The sequence below is a fragment of the Malania oleifera genome, chromosome 12 (genome assembly GCF_029873635.1).
Source record: "Malania oleifera isolate guangnan ecotype guangnan chromosome 12, ASM2987363v1, whole genome shotgun sequence".
NCBI lineage: Eukaryota > Viridiplantae > Streptophyta > Magnoliopsida > Santalales > Ximeniaceae > Malania > Malania oleifera.
Genome location: NC_080428.1, coordinates 69,060,174 through 69,081,088, shown reverse-complemented (window position 1 = coordinate 69,081,088; position 20,915 = coordinate 69,060,174). Strand labels below are relative to the sequence as shown.

Here is a 20,915-nt window from a genome sequence, read left to right as displayed (position 1 = left end):
CAAACCACACTTGCAGGTAGGCAATGCATGTGCCAACAGATCAAAACTCAGCAAAAAATCAAAGCTTTGAAAGATGCAGGAGTTGCATGTGTTGAGAAGCCTTCCATGGGGTCCCAGTCCATGGCACATACTGATATGGAGGAATTTACTTTCCAATGGTTTAGGCTAAATACCGTGGGAAAGCCACATGGCTACCATGTGCACAGCCATGTGGCCTGCCATGTGTCCATTGAGCTGGTAGTAACCAAAAAGCTATATGGCATATGGGTTATTAGCTAAGAGATTGCCAAGCTAAAAGACTGATTGGGGAATGCACTTTGAAGAATGACTAACAGTATAATAATGAAACATTTATGTTGGATAATCTAAATTCAAATTTTGGGAAAGGGTAAAAATGTTTGGGTTAAAAGATGAGCTGCTGCCATTGTGTAGATCGGAGCTGATAAGGTTACCAGTGGATTGAGGAAAACACAGCCTAAAAGAATAAGCAGTCATCCTTAAGAAAATTCTTAAGCTGTATTTGGAATTGTAGATTTCAGATCTGGATTTGTGTTAGATTTAGATAAAATTCAATATTATTTCACATGGAATTTTGTCTAAATCAACAGATATCTTAATCCACAGCTCGATTTTCAAGCTCTCAAACATTAGGGTAACAGTCAAGGATTTGATAGTCTACATGTCAACAATCAGAGCGTACACCATACTAGTGAAAGGCATCAAGGCTTTTTTGAATAGAAGGAAAAGTAGGGGGAGAAAGTCAAGAAAAACCGAGTATAAGGTGTACTTAATAGAACATTGAAAATTAGATGGGGAATTTTTTTTCCCTTTTATGTTATAAAAAACGAGAAAATATAATTTTAACAAAAAATACACATGCATGCAAAATATTTATGGTGAAATGGAATAACCAGGTAGAACTACAGCAGTAGTCTCAACTCTTTCCCATTCAACAAAAATGGGAATATTGGTTTTTGAAGGTCTGGGAGACTAACAATCTCCCCTATATTCCCTGTCCCTTCACTATTTTGTCATAAACAACATGGGTCTTTTTTGGCAGTACAAAAAGAGTCTCTTGTGTATCAGGCCCGAGGAAATTATTTATATGCTACCAAAGCATCACCTTATTCATGCTATTTATTAATCACAAAATAGTTTGTCATAAATTTTACACTTGCGAAAATGCAAGTTAGCCCACCTCATGATTCGCACATTGTGAAATAATCATCAGTGTTTTGTGATCATGAGATGTAAGAGACCTGGTGTCATGGTAACGTATAAATTTTCTTCAGTACCTACCCACATAAACCCAGGAACTCCATGATGTTAGACTCCCCAAGCAATAATTTGGCGTGCCAAAGATTGAATCCACAACCTCAGTCTCACAAGGTGTTGGATCTGGTCAGGTTCCTACAACTAAACTACCACTCAAAAGGTTCATACAAAACATGAGTACAATACACTTTCACCTTTGAATCTTTCACATTCTTGCCATCTGGTGGCGATTATATCACCATTGGCTCATGCTCATCTTGCATTGGTCTTCTAACTCTTTGAGAGCAGTTACCTCACTGCAGCCAGAGTGTCCTAAAACTGAGAAAAACAATAACAAGGCATTCGGTTCGGAAAATAACATGCTTGAGAACACCTCAGAATAGGATGCCTCTTTGTATGGCAATTCAAATTACCAAAAAATAAGAAGGGTATTTTTTGCGGAAAATGGGTTCATATAGAATCCCAAATTCGTACCACATAGGATTCTAGAATTAACCAAAAATAGGCATCAAGGGTTCTCAACTGACATTCCCAGGAATCCTCAAAGATTCCTTGAACCGAACGACTAGTTATAGAAGTTTTATGGACCATTACTGTGATGGGTAGTCACCCCACTTTGAGAAGAATTAATTTGAGGGGAAAAAAAAAAAATTTATGGTAATTCAAATGGTTTTCAGTTCTGTGGACCTATGGCCCTATCCATTTAACACCAACTTGGTCTTAAATCCAAAAATCCATCTCTTTATGACAAACCTGCCTGTAAATAACTCTTGAGAAGACTGGTATCACATGCAACTTTAATCCCACGCTAAAAACAGCATTGAAGAGATTGCCCATGATGGCCCTTGGTGATTTAATGCAAGGGTACCTTCTGCTCCATGTGAACCCAGTATTACAAAAACTAATTTCTGCAAATTTTTCAACACAATTCAAGTGGCAAGGTGACCTGTAATACTTACAGTAGTATTATACTTTATTCTCATTGATCCAGTTCTAGCTACTCAATCACGGGAAGCATTTCATTCTCTGAAAAGAAAAGGGATGCTGGTCAGTCCATGTGTGCTTAAATATAATCGCATGTCATCATTTTCAATTATATGTGACACCGAGACTTATGACCCCTGAGTACCTGTCTTTCAATTTCAACAGCAGATGCAGCAAGCCTCCTTTTCAGTACTGACCTCTCCCTTTCACAAGTCTCCATCTCGGTATCTAACAAGAAAAACAACCAAAACAATTATGGAAGTTATTCTGACTCTGAAATAACTAGTAATTGATCTCTTTTATTAACAAAATAAGGCAACAAGAAAAGTTATTTTTGCATCCTTAAAATGGCTATTTTCATAGCCACAAGGTCTTTGACGCATGGATATTCATAACAAATAAGAAAATATAACACAATTTTGATTAGTATATGGTAAAATGCTCAGCTTTTTAGTAAATATGATCTGGCTGCCATCCAAGCAGAAAATGAAATAAAAGATAAACAGTGCCATATATGAGGTAGTGTCACAGTTTGTAGTGCTACTTATCTGTGTTCAGTCCATCTTATTACAGCAAAGAAATTTGAGCAATAGTGTGAGAAAAAAAAATTATACAAGATATATAGTTTTCTGTAAACCTATAATTGCTTGGAGAACCCATCAACAAATTATACCAGAATCTGTACTATTCGAATAAGTGAAACATCAGTTAATATTTTCTACAAGTCACTCCACTCTTTACCCAGTCAGTTGCAGTAGTATTCATTAATTATGTTATCTAGGAGTGATTATTACAGTATAGTCAAGGTGCATCATTTCCCAAGTCTAATTTTATTAGTTCAGCACCTAGTCAAAATAAATAAATAAATAAATAATTATTAGTTCCACAGTTTGCATATGAGTACGTCTCCTAACTCCATTTCTTAGGTCTTTTTTCAGTCTAGCAACAACAACAACAAATCAAGCCATAAGTCCCACTAAATGGGGTCAGCTACATGAATTTTTGTCAATTTATGCTACCATGAAAAATTTCCTTCAACAAATTCAAGACTATTAAATCTTTATTCACTATCTCATTCCAAATTATTTTAGGTCTATCCCTATTCCTTCTACTGTTCTCACAATAACTAACTCACTCTTCCTCATTGGTACACTATGTAGCCTATGTTGTAAGTGTCCAAGTCATCTAAATCGTCCCTCCCATATCTTATCTTCTACATAAGCTACGCTTAACTTATCACAAATATGTTCATTTCTTAATTTATCTTTTAATGTACCACTCATCCACCTTAGCATTCTCAACTCGACAACTTTCCTTTTCGGGTATGTTGTTTCTTAGTCGCCCAACAAGTTGATCCATATAGTATAGCTGATCTTACAACCATATTATAAAACTTTTATTTTAATTGTAAGGGTATTATACGATCACAAAACACACTCGAAGCTTTAACTCTATGTGTTACATCTTCTTCAATAACTAGCACAATAAATCCAAGGTATCAAAATCTACTAGTACTATTGATTTATTCATCATCAAGTTTAACTTTGTCTCCAATATTCCTCCTACTATGACTGAAATTACATTTCATATATTCTATCTCATTTCTACTTATCCTAAATCCTCTAAATTCTAAAGATTTTCTCCATAATTCTAACTTAGATTCTACTCCAACCCTAGTTTCATCAATCAAAACAATATCATTTGCAAATAACATACACCATGGAACTTCATTTTGGATACCCCTAGTTAGTTCATCCATCACTAAAGTAAAAAGATAAGGGCTCAAAACACAACTTTAATGTACACCTATTGTGGTGGGAAATTCTCTCTCCACCTATACCCCCAACACTACTCACTACTCCATGAATATCCTAAATGGCATCTGTATACCTAGTACATACAACCCTTTTTCACAAAAACCCACCAAAGAACTTTCTAGAACCCTATCATACGCTTTCTCTAAGCCGATAAAAACCATATCCAAGTCCCTCTTCTTTTTCCTAAACTTTTCCATTAATCTTCTTAAAAGATATATAGCTTCTATAGTAGATCTCTCAAACATATAACTAAATTGATTTTTTCAGAGACTTTCATTTCTAACCTTAATCTTTGTTCAACTAACATTTCCCATAGTTTCATTGTATGACTCGTAAGTTTAATTTCACAATAGTTCTTACAATTGTGAATATCTTCTTTATATTTGTATAGGTATTAAAGTGTTTTTCTTCCATTCGTGTAACATTTTCTTAGTTCTTATAATGGTGTTAAAAAACTTAGTTAACCATATAATTCCATTATCACCTACGCATTTCCAAACTTCAATTGGGATGTTATCCGGTCCTATAATTTTCTATTTTTCATCTTTTTTAGTGCAAACATAACTTTGTTAGCTCTAATTTTACGAATAAATCTCATATTTTTAGCCTTTTCCTTATTTGTCAATTCTAGTTTAAGTCCTCCACTTGATTTTCATGAAATAGCTTACTAAAATAACTTCGCCATTTTCTTTTATGTCTTCTTCCTTAACCAGGATAATATCATCCATACTTTTTACACATTTTACATTATCTAAGTCCTTACTCTTTTTTTCTCTAACTCTAGCAAGTTTAAAAAGGTCTCTTTTTCCTTCTTTTGTATCTAATCTAGCATACAAATTGTTAAATGACCTATGTTTAGCCTCACAAACTGCTTTTTTTGCATTTTTTCTCGCCTCTTTATATTTTTCAAAGTTTTTCACATCTCTACATTTTTGTCATGTTTTATATTAAATTCTTTTTGTCTTTACAGCTTTTTCGACATCTTGATCCGGCAACCAACTTTCTTTGCTATCCAAGAATTTTCCTCTTAATTCACCTAAAATCTCTTTTACTATATATATTTTTATGAAGTTAAACTATCCTAGTCCAAAGAGTGTTTGTGTCTACACCATCCTCTATAGTCCAACCACAATCTTTGATAATTTCATCTTTAAATTTTATTATATTTTCTCTCTTAGATCCCACCGCCCCGTTCTCTTGCATTGATTTATTTTATCCTTTCTCTTCCATTTTTTTAATACATATATCTAATACTAAAACTCTATGTTGTGCAGCTAAGCTTTCACCTAGGATAACTTCACAGTCCTTACATGATAAACTATCTACCCTCCTAATTAATAAAAAATCTAGTTGACTTTCTTCTCTCTTCTTAAATCAAGTATTCATTGTAATAAAATCATATGACATGGCGAAGTCTAAGATCATCTCCCCAAACTCATTTTTGTCTCTATATCCATATCCTCCATATATCCTCTCATAATCTTTATTATCCCTTCCAACATGTCCATTCAAATCAGCTCCTATGAATATTTTCTCAGACCCTGATATCCCTTGTATAAATTATAATACTATCCGCATCTTCCCAAAATTGTCTCTTAAGGTTCTTTGCAAAGCATATTTGGGGAGCATAAGCACTAATAACATTTATTATCTCTTGGCTTAAGACCATCTTGATTTTTATAATTTTATGTCCTACTCTTTTGACATCTACAATGCTATCTTTTAAGTTTTTGTCTACAATAATTCCTACCACATTCTTATGTTTTTCTTTTCCAGTGTACCAAAGTTTGAATTCTGATTTTTCAATTTCTCTAGCTTCTGCCCCACCCACTTAGTTTCTTAAAGGCTAATTAGATCATTTTTTTCTTCTAATCCTTGTGTCACAATTTCATGCTTTTATCCGTAAGTGTCGCTATATTTCAAGTTGCTAATCTAATCATAATGTCCTGAACTAACTTCTTTACCAACCCACGTCTAGAGTTCAAAAACCCTCGCATATTTGACACTATCCGGGCACCAACATGGTGCGTCAATTTCCTATTCACACTTATGTCACATTAGGCTGCAGAATGGAATAAGGATCAGAATAGCAATTATACAGGGAGGAATGCCATCAAATTTTACCAATAGAATGTCTGTTCTTATGTTATTCAATATTAGTTGGAATAACAATAAATTGTAAAATGACACCCTCTTTTCCTTCGTAAACAATTAAATCCTTCTATAGTAACTATTTCATTCTCACTCAATTCCATTCCACAAACTAAGGTAACCTTAATGTCAAAGTTTGTCATGTCTCTATCTATGTATGTGTTAGTCAAGGTAAAGAAGACAACAATACAAAATTCCTCTTCCCTTTTTTATCAATTATGATCTGCTCAGAAAAGCTCATCATTTTTCTGGTATCTTGAAGTGTGGATTGAGGATTTCACCCATTAGCATCATTCATATCCTCCATCACTGCATTCCATGCAACATAAACTCACTTTGTCCTGTCATTAATCTCTCCCTCTCTCATCTGAATATAATTGGGATTAATCCTAATTCATTAGGTGCATGCTGCATCAAATTTTCATCAACTAATGTTGACGTAACCAAAAATCAATAACCCTAATCATATAGGAGCCTTGCTTCTTACCCATTGCTCTTCCATTAAGAAGAAATTGCACGTCTTTTATGAGAAAAAGAGATTTCATTAAAAGGGCACCAAGGGGAGCCACCCATGTACAAACAAAAAAAGAGAAAAAATAAAAAGATGCAATGTGACAGCATATCCAAGAGATCAAAATTAAATGCACATCCAGCATGTGCTGCCCACTAAACCAGCTTGAAAATATAGAAAACAATCTATGATTTAGGATTGTGAATGATTATTATTGTGCATGCGATCCAGAATTTAAAAGGGGGTTGCAAAATTTTTATCTTTCTTAGACCTTTCGCAGCAGGAAAATAATGGCTCCATCCATGAGAAAAGTTAGACGTGAAACTGAATATCTTGGAAAAAAAGAACATTAACAGTTCATGCACTCATAAGCACTTCATATCAAATTTAGAACCTAAAATGTCGTGGTCATATAGGTCATAGATTTTTAATGTGTTATGTTAGCTTAAGTGGCTACATGATCCTAATTGTCGTATTTTGATGACAACAACCCATTAGTGGTTCTTAGTTAAACTAATCTTTGCATACTAAGTTGTGGCAAGTATAAGTGGCAAATCACACAGATACGAGTTCTAGTGCAAAGATCAAGCGAACATTCTCATAGGCAAAGATCGAGTGGCCAATCAAATAGGCAAAGATCAAGAGGACACTCAATCGGAAGAGCTCAAGCACATACCAATGGAAGCTAATGTAGAAACATATGTAATGAGGAGTGTTTGAAGTAGTATTTATTATAACTCTTGTAGTTCTATTTCACACATGTTTATAGAGTAAGAGTTGAGCAAATTGCATGTGCATACTAGTTCGTACGAGTACATAGGATATCACCGAGTCATAAGTTTAGTACTTATGAGTTTTCAAAGTAAAAACAAGAGTTTTATAAAAATATCCTTTACTCAAATGTATTTTTATATGAGATAAATTTTAAATCATATTAGTGTTATAATCTTTTAAAGACTTGATCCTGATTGGGTTTAAAACCTCATTTATGCACCACTCAAATTCCTCTCTCGAATTTCCTGAAACACCCTTCAGTATTTTGAGCATAACTTTTGCTAGAGAACTCCAAAAAGAGAGATCTTGGTATCTACCGAAAGCTAAGAAAAAATCTTACAACTTTCATGTTGAAGATTTTCACAAATGAGAAGGTTTAGATAATGAACAAAAAGAGGCAAACCGTCGACAGTTTGGCCAGGTCCATCAACGGTTTTAGGCAGAGAGCTAAATGGTTTTCTTGCCTGAGAAAACCGTCGATGGTTTGGGGAAACCATCGACGGTTGGCGTCAGGTTCTGAACCCCAATGGCCATAAAATGGCCAGTTTTCAAAGTAAACAAATATTTTATTTAGCCAACGGCCATATAATGGCTAGTAGCCCAATTTGCCTATAAATACAAGTCCAACGACTTGTTTAAAGATTGATCTTAGTTATTAACATCTTTAAAATATCATTCACAAGAACTTTACAGTTAGTTCATCATCTTAAGTGCTCACAATCTCTCTTGCTCTCTAATCTTGTGTTGATTCATTACTTGAGAGATTTGTGTGAGGTTTGTGTTGCATCAAATATCCGCTCATTCAAGTAGCTTTGTTCGTAATTTTTTTTCATCTTGTAAGGGTTTTTTGTGAACCAAGTGTTAAAGGGATTGGTTCCCATGTGAAGATTCTTGGTGAACGGGATTGCAAGGGTTCTTGGTGAACCTTGCTAAAAGACTCTGGGTGAGCAACGTGTAAAGGCTTCTCCACCGGTGAAGGAGGTTGATAGTAGATTGAGAATCCTTGAGTGTGTCTTAAGGCATGGACGTAGGCAAGGGGTTGAACCACGTTAATATCATTTGTCAAGCTTCTCTTCCCTATACTCTTTAATCTTGTGCATGATTTATACTCTTTATATTGTGATATAATTACTTATATCTTGCCAAGATTTATTATTTTGTAGAGGAAAGCCTAAATACGAAAAAGAGTCCATTCACCCCCCTCCCCCTCTAGACTCGACTCTAGGGCCAACATGTTAAATTCTATAAATTTAGATAAATTTATTGCTAAAGACAATATGATTGAACTCATTTTTTGGATAATGATTAATGAAATTCAGAAGTTCATTAATCGGATCTATGGAATGAATTGTTCCCATTTTTAGCATGAAGATTCTCTTAGGAATTAGGAAGGCTGTTTCATTCTTCGACCTCAATCACTTTTTCACTAGTGCAGCTGTTGTTATTTAATGCTAAAAGATTTGATTTTCAATTTAAGCTCACTGACGCACAATCCTTCCATATATTTAAAGGTATAAAAATTATGTGCAGAAAGAAAATTTTTTTTAAAAATTACAACAATAACAATATGTCATATTAAGACTCTATAACGCATTGTTAGCCCACAACCTTACAATATAAGCATTTGGTTAGTGTAGTGAGCAAGGATTTTGATGGAAATTTCAAGGATCTCAATTCACAAAAATTTCACTTGAAATTTCAATTTGTCAATAGATATTTTGATTTGACTGAAAGAAACAACACAAGCTTATAGTAAATTATGGAAATTATAATTTAAATTTTGGGAATATTAAAATAAATGACTGGATAATTCGTAACCAAAATGAAACACCACAAATTTTTTTTTTTTCATTTTTAAATTTAAAATGACGAAATTTCAACTAGTATCCAAGACTTCCAATTTTTGCAAAAAAATAAATTGGATAGCATTTTCATTTCCATCCCTCCCAAAATCCAAAAATTTGGCCATAATTTCAACAAAATTGCTGAAACTTAGTGGGTTCAAGTCATGTTATGTATGTTTTGCTCCATTATATTTGTTATAATGCACTTTGTTATATTTTTGTTTGTGCACCAATAAAGTTGAATCCGTCCATTTTAGGTTAAGTTGTGACTGGACACAGTATTAGATCACCATTTTACATTTTTTATCTAAAGCTAAGTCAGTAGATTGTGGGCTAATAATGTATAACAGGCCTTAGCACTCCCCCACACATGCAGCCTCAACTGAATGTGGAGAGATAATACACAGTAAATACCACCCATTATAGGAAATCAGATAAATTTTAAGAAACCGATGATAAATACGGGCAACAAAAATTGAACCAATGACCTGCTGGCAACCATAGTTCCAAAACCATTTCAAGTCACCACTTTTACCTAAAAGTTTTTAGGTGATGGGCCAACAATGCATACCAAGCTTAGCCAACAGGTTCAAAGCAATGCAACAGAAAATTTGTGCCCTGCATAGAAAGTATATACATCCTCACAGGAGCTATAAATGTGAAACATTAGTCTCGTGTCACTTTTCATTCTACATAAAGAATAAATGCAGAAAGCAAATTACAAAGAATAAAAGATCAAGAATAAAAATCAACAAATCAGTTGCTTTGATTCTCACCATAGAAATATGTTGACAGAATAGAGATGCGCTCAGTTGGCTGAAATTTTAAAAAAGAGAACGAATCAGTGCTAAAAAAGCAATCAACTCTAGACAAGTTACCATAGTTACTGAAATCTGAAGCAGAAAAAAAAAAACAGCAGAATCAGTTGTGAAAAAGAAAATCAGCAGGAGAAAGAAGCAAGATTTATCAAAAGCAACCCAATGGTCCACATGTAGAAATAAGTTTGGAATGGAACCATCAGGCGAATTGATCGTACGGGGGGGCAATGCATGACTTGATGCCCAGAAAAAAAACACCCGAGTAAGAAATGCAAGTTGATGGTCATAATCGCATGATTATCTAGGCCAATGCTTCAACCAATCCACCCAATAAGATGTCAGTTAAGTCTAGGTGTGTAATTGGTTCTGTTCAGTTTGATTTTGACTAAAACCAATAACAGAGCCAAATTAATCAGTTTTAAAATTTGTAAACCGAAACCAAACTGAACATGGTCGGTTCATAGGAAATCAAAAACAGAGTTAATTGGTTCAGTCCGGTTATTTTTCAGTTTCTAAGCTTTTAACTTGTAACTCTGGGCCATTGAGAGAACAAGCCAAAGAGAGTAAAAATGATCCATGGGTCGAAATAATATATACTACCAGCCCATTTAGGTAGGACCCAGATGTGGCCCCACTTAAGCACCATGGCTGCAAGAAAGGAGCACACAGGCAGATGAATCAGAGGGGCACAGTGGAGACTTTTATAGGAGGGGGAAGTGTCTACCCTTCTTCCTCTTTGTCAATGTCGGACAAAGATGAAACAACACCACTGGATCCCCTCTAAAAAGAATGATGAGGATCATGAAGAATGTGAATTAAACTCCAAGAAATTATAGAGATAAGAGCAGGAGCAACAATTAAAAGGCTACAAAGTGGTAGGAGATGGGAATCAAAGAAGCCACTCTCCACAGCAGCTCAGAGTTGTAGGGGCTGCCACCACTGCTGCTGTAATCCATTATTATAGAACTATTGTTCTTACTACTACTGCACATCAGTCATTTCGGATGATGAAACACCAGCAAAGAGGCAGTCATGAAGAATGACCAGAAGAGATGCTGCTGCGGCTGCTCCACTGATGATCGCAGGCGTTGTCATTGTCATCATGGCCATGGATGGAGTTGGGGGACTAGATCTGAAAATGAAGTTCTGAACGTATATGAAAATGAAACTGGGGCATTGCTGTAGCTTTGGTCCCACATGGAAAACAAGAAAGATGGGGGAGGCCCCCCTTCTCCTTAAAAGCCTCCTCCCCTCCCCTTCCTGCCCCCCTTTTCCATCATACTTCTTAATTTGCCATTCTAAATGAAGCACTTCCCTATCTAATTGATCGATATTATTACAGCATACATATGTGAAAAGATAGATGAATATAAAAATATAAATAAAAATTATAATTCATTAATCGTTTTTTCAGTTTTTTTGGTTCAGTTATTTTGTAAAACCGAAACCAAAATGTTGAATGGTTCGGTCTCAGTCTGGTTTTTGGTTTTTCAGTAATTATTGTACACCCCTAGTTAAGTCCCTTGGTAGAAACTAGAAAGAAACAAATACTGCACAACATGGGCAGGGACAAATGATGTGGATCACACTCAATGAGAATGAGAACTTCATGTCTACCATAGCTGTAGACATAATATCAGGTATTTACCTAGGAAGCACCAATACTGACAAGAGACACGGATACAACATGATAGCAACACGGCCATTTCAGAAAAAGGAGGATACAACACAGCAAGGAATGTTAATTAATTAACAAAGCATATTGGAATATTAAGCATTCCACCAAAAATTAGTTTTATCTTCATTTTTCACACTCTTTTAATTTCCAATTGCTTTCTTTTAATTTCCTATCCTTGACTTGTGCCAAACAATCCTGCATAGGTTCTTCATGTTTTTCTTAACATGAGTATCTCACTCTCTCTTCACCTTTGCACTATAACATGTTCATGTAAAATACCAATACATTATATACCTACAAAAATACTTTAGATATAGTGTTATAAAGATAAACCAAAATAACAAGGACTAAAAATAGACAATTTTCACGGCTGCAAAAAAGTGCCCAAGATTCAAAAGGTTTTTCAATATTATCCATTATCACAATATAGTCAATAAATTGATACATTCTAAATTTTATTTTTCATTGTGACAATTAACAAATCATCATATTCGAACAACAAAAAGAACAGAAAGAATAACATAAATGTACCATAACAAATATCCCCTCACGACGAGTGGGGACCTCCTCAAGCATTCTCAACGTCTCATCACCTTTAGTAACTCTTCCAAATATTGCATACTAATGAAGAGGGTTCATGTCAGAAAATTTTGTAAGTTATCTTGCCAAATAATATAGAAATGAACATTTGCCAAGACTTTTGGAAATTTTTAACTACATACCTGACCATCAAGATGAGGAGCATTGCCCAAAAGTATTGAAAATGAGGATGATGCACTGTCCGGATCATCATACCTACACAAAAGCAAAGTAACATGTAATATTAATGATAATGGTTATTTTAGTCCTTCAGAATTATTATAAAGTGTGTTAGTATGTTAATTAGTATGTTATTATTAGGTAAGGCTGTATACAATAGACCCATTGTGGTTCACCCCTTCCCCGGACCCCGCATACGCAGGAGCTTTGTCCACCAAGCTGCCCTTATGTTAATTAGTGAGAGTTAGTAAGGGTCTTATGGTCATTAGAATGTATTTGATTGTATTATAAATAAAGGGAGAAACCTATCCACAAGTTATGTCATTCATTTAATCAAATCTCCACATGGTATCAGAGTATGATCCAACCTAAATCCTTTCACACTCAGCCATCTCCAAAAAACACCCTCCCATCACTGTTTTTATCAAAACCACCACAACCCTTCATTATTTCACAAAACCAACCATATAACCAAAACCAGAACCCTCTAAAACATAACCCTACGAAATCCCATTGCCAGAATCCTCCCCACGCTCTTCTACTCGCCAGCCGACTAGTGGCAGTCCCAACCCCACATGCTGGCGCGTAAGAGAGATTCCAACCACCTTTTATGATTTTTTCCCTCTATCATGTTCTGATTCCTTCCCTATACCATATTATCAAGCTACTGGGCTTGTTTTTTGCTCAAAGATCCAACTTTTTTTTACCATGCACTCGTGGTAATCCGTTAGCTATTGCTCAATATTCGTAAAGGGTTTTTGTGAGTTTCTTGGAGCGGTGGAATTTTTCAGAAGTTGATTTGCAAGCTTGTAACAATGTTACATCAGTTTGTAGGTGGTTCACCCAGTCCGTGGTTGTTTCAATGCTTCACCTCATTTGTGGGTGTCCTGATTAGTTTTGATTGTTCTTCTTGTTTGACACCAGTGTGACTACTAGTTTGTGAGCGTTAAGATGGAGTCTATGAATCCCGAAAACATGTTTCCTTCATCACTGCCATAGATAACAACTAAAAAGTTGGATAGAAAGAATAATGTTTAGTGGTCTAAGGCTGGTTGGGTTTATTTAGCAAGGTTAGGAAAATTTGACCACTTGCTCCAATATGATCCTTATGATGAGAAGAGAAAAGAAGTGTGGATTCAAGAAGATGACTTGATTGTTCCCTCTTGCACAGATGAGCATGCATCTAGATATATGTGAGGAGATTTGAGAACACACCAAGCTTCTATACTCTAATAACATTACACGTATGTATGATTTATCCTAGGAGTACTTTCAATGACAACAGGGAGATAGGAGCATTGCAAATTATTTTGGAGAGATGAAACACATTCATGAGAAGCTTAACATCGTGCAACCTATAATCGCCGACGTTCATGAGATGCAAGAGCAAAAGAAGCAAATGACAATTCTTCGGGTTTTAGCAGGCTTGAAACTCGAGTTTGAGGCAGTCTGGTCCCAGATGTTTAGCAGTGCAGAGTTGCCATCATTTGTCAATGTTTATTCTCATGTCCTTCGTGCTTCCTTTAGCACACATTCTCCTGCTCTTGCATCCGACTTTGAGGGGACAATCTTGCCACACATGGTGATTCTAGTTTTCTATCAAACAACCACAGAAATTATCGAGGTGGCTCAAGCGATCATGGTGGTAGAGATGAACGAGATAAAGGCACTCCTCGCAAGTGCATCATTGTAGACTAGGTAATCATACTATTAAGCAGTGTTGGGATTCCACAGTAGACCTTCACATGTTGCCAATGCAGCCCCCACCAACACCACACCTTTGGGGCAAAGTGGGGGGCAACATACTACATCTACGTCAGAGGAAGAGTATTCAAAGTTCCAACAGTATCAAGCGTCACAACAAGCTTCTCTTTCCATTGCATCTCTTGCCCAAACTGGTAATCCCACAACATGCCTGTCATCTAGTACTTCTCATCCTAGTTTCTTGGGTAATAGGCTCCACTGCCACTGATCATATCATAGGCATAATTAATTTATTCTCTGCTCTTCAGTATCCTAAAAATTTACCATGTGTTGCTCTTGCTAATGGATCCACTACTGCTATTAAGGGAATTGGCCGAGGATGCATATCCTTTTCCAATGAATTAGGTTCTCACTAGGGCGACCCTAGACTCACTTCTACCCGGCTAACTTGGTAAGGTGACATTTGCCCTGTCATTCTTGGCTTATATTCATCTTCTTCGCCTTACTCAAGACACTACATGTTCCTAAATGGCCGATTAGAGACCTAACTTATTGGCGAGGCAATATTCGCCCAAACAAATTTGGTGGTTCATCTTCTCTCTTTTTTCCTTTTGGATAAAGGAAAATTTTATTAAAGCAATAAACAAAGTACAAAATTGAGGGCAAGGAGTCCGCTTGGCTAATAAAGGATACAAAAAGACTATAAAGTACTAAAGGAACCAAAAACAACAATACAAGTATTAATTACAAGAACGCTGCCATCCAATCTCTCATGAGGTCGGACAAGAGTAATACCCTAAAAAACCAAGAGAGTGCACCCAAAGTGTCTTGAGCCAAACTTGTTCAGGGCATTATGCTTGTTTGACCGCTTGTCTTTTGTGCATAGGATAGGTTACCATCATGTAAATGCTAGCATAGGTTTTACGCTTTGAATAGGTGTAAGATCTAGTGTAAAAGGAAAGTATGACTCCTCGGTGTTACTAGGATAGACAGCAAACTTACCATAAATTGTTCTACATTTATTTAGGAAACAAATTTGTCAAACCTACCACAAATTGTTGTATAGTTATTTAGGAAACAGATCTGTAAATATCTTTCCTGAATTAGGGGTCAATGCTTAATGTTAGGAGATGCTGTAATTAGGATGCTTAATGTTAGAAGATGTTGTAATTAGGAGATATTGTAATTAAGGGATATATTGTAATTAGGGAAAATGACTTCTATATAAGAAAAGGACCACTCGATTGAGGGTCATCGAGCAAATCTGACATGGTATCAGAGCCACTCTCTAAATCAACCTTGTCTTTGGTCCAATTTTCGTGGTTCTAGGCTCTGGTTTTCTAGTTTCTTGGGTGCAGGTTCTGGTTTGCAGTTTTTTGGTGAATTTCAAGAGATTCTAGTTATGGCTAACAACTCCAACTCAGAAGTCTTTCAAACTCGGTTTACAGGGAAGAATTATGCTGCCTGGGATTTTCAGTTACAACTTTTTGTCATGGGAAAGGAGTTGTGGGGTCATGTTGATGGGAATGATCTAGCACCTACCGATCCTACGAAGTTGGTTCAATGGAAAGTAAAAGATGCTCGCGTGAAGACTTGGATTCTTGGGTCTGTTGATCCACTGCTTATACTCAATTTAAGGCCTTACAAGATGGCTAAATCGATGTGGGAGTACTTGAAAAAGGTCTATTATCAAGATCATTCCACCCGGCAATTTCAGTTGGAAACTAATCTTGCTGCCTATTCCCAAGGCACACTCTCTGTTCAGGAATATTTCTGAAGTTTTTAGAATCTTTGGGCTGAGTTTTCCGACATTGTGTATGCCAACGTGTCAGCCAAGTCTCTCTCTGCTATTCAAGCATTCCATGAAGCTAGCAAAAGAGATCAGTTTTTAATGAAACTAAGGCCAGAATTCGAGTTTATTCGCTCCAATCTGATGCACACTTCGCCATCTCTTGACGTGTGTTTTGGAGCACTTCTTCGAGAGGAACGTCTTCTTACTCAATCTTCGCTTCCGCAAGAGAACGTTGTCGCATATGTTGTTCAAGACAAGGGGAGGGGTCAAGACATGCGTACGGTTCAGTGCTACAGTTGCAAAGATTATGGGCATATTGCTGCCCATTGTGCTAAAAAGTTCTGCAGCTACTATAAACAGAAGGGGCACATAATCAAAGAATGCCTAACACATCCTCAAAACCGACCCATGAATGCTTATCATGCTACTGCTACTGGCCACACTTCGGATGGGGTAACCAGCACTCAAAATCTCGCTCTAGTGTCACCTTTCACTGCTGCTACTCCTGCCCTTAAACCAAAAATGGTGCAGCAAATAATTGTATCGGCATTTTCCACTTTAGGGCTGCAAGGAAAGGGTACATAACCCTCTCAATCTTGGCTTGTTGATTCCGCTGCATCCAATCACATGACCAATTCTCCTGATATGCTTAGCAATGTTCATAAGTACACTGGTTCTGCTAATATTCAAGTAGCTAATGGCCATCTTTTACCGATTATTGGGGTTGGTGATATCACACCATCACTTACTAATATTTTTGTATCACCTGGGCTTTCTACGAGTCTTATCTCAGTTGGACAATTAGTGAATGATTCAGTTTTCTCGTGATGGTTGTCACGTGCAGGATCCAGTGTCAGGGAGGACAATAGCGAAGGGGCCTAAAGTTGGGAGACTATTTCCATTCCTAGTATCATTTTGGCTTGTACTACTGTTTCCAATAATTGTGAAGTATGGCACAAATGTTTAGGTCATCCAAACAATGTTGTTTTATCTCATTTGCCGAATTATGGTTTGTTGGGGAAAAAAAAATATTCCTCTTTGCCTCATGCTGTCTTTTGATTGTTCTATGTGTAAAATTGGAAAAAGTAAGATTCTTCCCTTCCCTTCTTCCGGGAGTAGGGCAAAGAATTGCTTTGACCTAGTTCATAGTGATGTATGGGGCATTACTCATGTATTGCTTTGACCTAGTTCATAGTGATGTATGGGGCATTACTCATGTCATTTCTCATGCTCATTATAATATTTTGTGACATTCATAGATGACTATAGTCGGTGAACTTGGGTATATTTTTTGTGCTACAAGTCTGAAGTCTTTGCTGTTTTCAAATCGTTTCTAGCATATGTTGGGAATCAATTTACCACTAGCATTAAGACTTTACGATCTGATTCTAGTGGAGAATATATGTCTCATGAATTTCTTGAGTTTCTTCGTCACAAAGGAATTTTTCTCACTGCTCGTGTCCTTGTACGCCTCAACAAAATGGCGTGGTTGAGCGCAAAAATCAAGATTTGTTAGATGTTGCTAGGACCTTGTTACTTACATCTTTTGTTCCTCCTAAATTTTGGGTTGAAGCTTTAGCTACAGCAGTATATTTGATTAATAGGTTGTCTTCTAAAGTGCTAAATTTTGACTCTCCATAATATCATCTGCATAAACAACACCCTAGCTTTCTTGACTAACACACTTTTGGTTGTGTCTGTTTTGTGCATCTACCTCCGCATCAACGTCACAAACTCTCGACGCAATCTATGAAATTTGCCTTTATGGGATATAACTAATCTCAAAAAGGATTTGTGTGCTATCATGCTTCCTCCAATAAATTTCATATATCTCGTAATGTCGTTTTCTTTGAGCAACAATGTTTCTTTCCTAGTTCTCTTACGTCATCTCCTGCGTTTTCTATTCTTCCTCACTTTGTAGCGATTCGCTGAATTATTCGATATCTCTGGGGTTCCTCTCACCGTGGCTTGTTCTTCTCTACTGGTACTCCTCTTCACCTTGTGGCTTTTAGTGATGCTAACTAGGCAAGATGTTCTGATACTCGCCGATCTGTCACCGGGTGGTGTATGTTTCTTGGTGATTCCCTTATCTCTTGGAAGAGAAAGAAACATGATCGTGTTTCCAAATCTTCGACTGAGTTAGAGTACCATGCCATGTCAGCAGCCTACTCGAAGATTGTGTGGCTCGATGGCTTACTTGTTGAAATAAGTTTTCCTCAGTCTACTCCCACTCCTCTTCATGCTGATAATACGAGTGCTATTCAGATCGCTACAAATTCCATCTATCACGAGCATACCAAACATATCGAGGTGGACTGCCATTCTATTTAAGAAGCTGTCGATACTCTGGTTATCTCTCTTCCACATGTCTCAAGCGACCTTCAGATAGCAAACGTCTTCACCAAAGCTATGACATGACTACATCATCAGTTTCTTATTGGCAAATTGATGCTTCTTGATCGACCAGCATCAATTTGAGGGGGGATGTTAGTAGGATAGATCTAGAATGAGATAGCTTCTTGTGGAAATAATTCTCATTAATCGTAAAATAGGTACAGGTCTGTATAAATAGATGTACAGCAGAAGAATAGAAGGAAATAACCAAGAAGGAAAGAACCAAAGATGATAACTTCTAAGGAAACTAAATATTCTAGGATATTCACACATTTACAGCCAAGATTCTCTTAGAAAAATAGGAAAGTTGACTAAACAGATTTGAAACTTTCCAACACTCCCCCTCAAGCTAGCTTGAAGATATCTTCCATGGCCAACTTGCTAATGAAGTTTTCAAACTATTTCTTCGGCAGTCTCTTTGTCAGTATATCTGCTACTTGCTCAGTTGTAGAGATATATGGCAGACAGATTACTCCCTCATCTATTTTCTCCTTGATAAAATGCTTGTCTACCTCCACATGTTTAGTTCTATCATGAAGAACTAGATTGTGAGCGATATCTATTGCAGCTTTATTGTCACAATACAGTTTTATTGGTAGTGAATCAATAATCTTTAATTCTTCCAACAACCTTTTGATCCATAGTGCTTCACAAATTCCATGAGCAACAGCCCTAAATTCTGTCTTTGCACTACTCCTTGCCACCATATTTTGTTTCTTGCTGTGCCATGTTACTAGGTTTCCTCCAACAAAGGTGCAATAGCCAGAAGTTGATCTTCTGTCGGTGATACTTCCAACCCAATCTGCATCAATGTATACTTCAACCTGTAAATTCCCATGTCCTCCAAATAATAAACCTTTACCTGGAGTCCCTTTTAGATACCTTAGAATCCTGTACACAGAATCAAAATGCTCGGGTCCTGGTGAGTGCATAAATTGGCTTACCACGCTTGTTGCAAAGGCTATGTCAGGAAGTGTATAAGAGAGATAAAGGAGTTTCCCTACCAATCTTTGGTATTGCTCTCTGTTGATCACTTCTTTAGCCTTAGCTGGTTGGAGTTTTATGTTAAGCTCTATAGGTGTTTCTGCTGCTTTGCATCCTAGCAGACCTATTTCTCCACGTAAATCAAGCACATACTTGCGTTGGGAAACAAAAATTCCTTTCTTTGACCTTGCAAATTCCACACCAAGAAAATACTTCAAGTTGCCTAAGTCTTTGATCTCAAATTCCTGAGCAATGATCTTCTTTAACCTCATTGGCTCATTGCTATCATCACCTGCCAGAATTATATCATCTAAATAGACATTAAGGATAGCCATTTTACCTTCACTCATGTGTCTATAGAACATAGTATGATCGACTTGACCTTGGCTGTAGTCATGACTCTTTACTACCCCCCCAAAGCGTTCAAACCAAGCTCTAGGAGATTGTTTGAGTCCATACAATGATTTCCTCAATCTGCACACCTTGCCTTTGCCACCTTTCCCTTCAAATCCTAGCAGTAATCCATAAAGACTTCCTCCTCTAAGTCTCCATTTAAGAAGGCATTCTTCAAATCTAGTTGATATAAGGACCAATTAGAGTGAGCTGCTAGAGAGAGCAACACGCAGATTGAGTTCATCTTGGCTACAGGAGCAAATGTTTCTTGGTAGTCAATTCCATATGTTTGAGTGAACCCCTTCGCCACAAGTCTTGCTTTGTACCTTTCTATACTCCCATCAGCCTTGAATTTTACTGTAAATACCCATTTACAGCCAACAGTCTTCGTCTTCTTCCCCTCCGGTAGGTCACCAATTTCCCAAGTGTCGTAAGCAATTAGTGCATCCATCTCTTCTTGAACAGCCAATCTCCATTCCAGGTGATCTAGTGCTTCCTGAATGGTTCTTGGAATAAACAAAGACGTAAAGGTCTTATAAGAATCGGAGAGTCTATGATAGGATAAATGGTTGGAAATAAGATGTGTGGTATAAGTTCTAACTCCTTTCCTAAGGGCAATGGGCAGGTCAAGATCAAAAGAATTATCAAAACAAGGATTTGGAGAAGAAACAGTACCTAGAGTATGTGAAGGAGGACCAACTTGTGTAGGTGATGATGATTGGCCTCACTCTGGATTTGAAGAAAGAGCTTTATTATTCTAATGATTTCTTCTTCTCATATAAACACAAAGCTTAGATGAGGGAATATTTGATAGTACTTCTCCCCCTGTTTGTGAATCAGGTATGTCTTGTATAGGTATACTAGGATTTCCATTATTTTCGCCAGTTAAAGTATCGATTTCCTGACCCTTTAAAGAGTGGATGTCAATGTCAACGAAAACATTTGGAAAAGGCTTAGAGGTTTGCCAGAACTCATCTTCAGTTTCATTTTTCTCCCCCTGAAGATAGTAATGGCCAAAAAAAGGCTAGTTTTCAATA

The 20,915-nt window shown here is 36.7% G+C and overlaps 1 protein-coding gene across 1 annotated transcript in view; it reads right to left on the bottom strand.

Moving 5' to 3' along the window:
- Positions 1 to 1,905: 1,905 nt before the first annotated feature.
- LOC131144485 (peptidyl-prolyl cis-trans isomerase CYP23) overlaps positions 1,906 to 20,915 on the bottom strand; it is a 49,024-nt gene continuing 30,014 nt past the window's right edge. Inside the window, exons 4-9 of the mRNA XM_058093168.1 lie at positions 12,575 to 12,647; positions 12,384 to 12,473; positions 10,133 to 10,172; positions 2,405 to 2,487; positions 2,235 to 2,301; positions 1,906 to 2,146 (exon numbers count right to left, since the gene is read on the bottom strand). Coding sequence (XP_057949151.1) covers positions 2,281 to 2,301; positions 2,405 to 2,487; positions 10,133 to 10,172; positions 12,384 to 12,473; positions 12,575 to 12,647 — 307 coding nt within the window. The 3' untranslated portion in view covers positions 1,906 to 2,146; positions 2,235 to 2,280. The remainder of the gene's footprint in view (positions 2,147 to 2,234; positions 2,302 to 2,404; positions 2,488 to 10,132; positions 10,173 to 12,383; positions 12,474 to 12,574; positions 12,648 to 20,915) is intronic.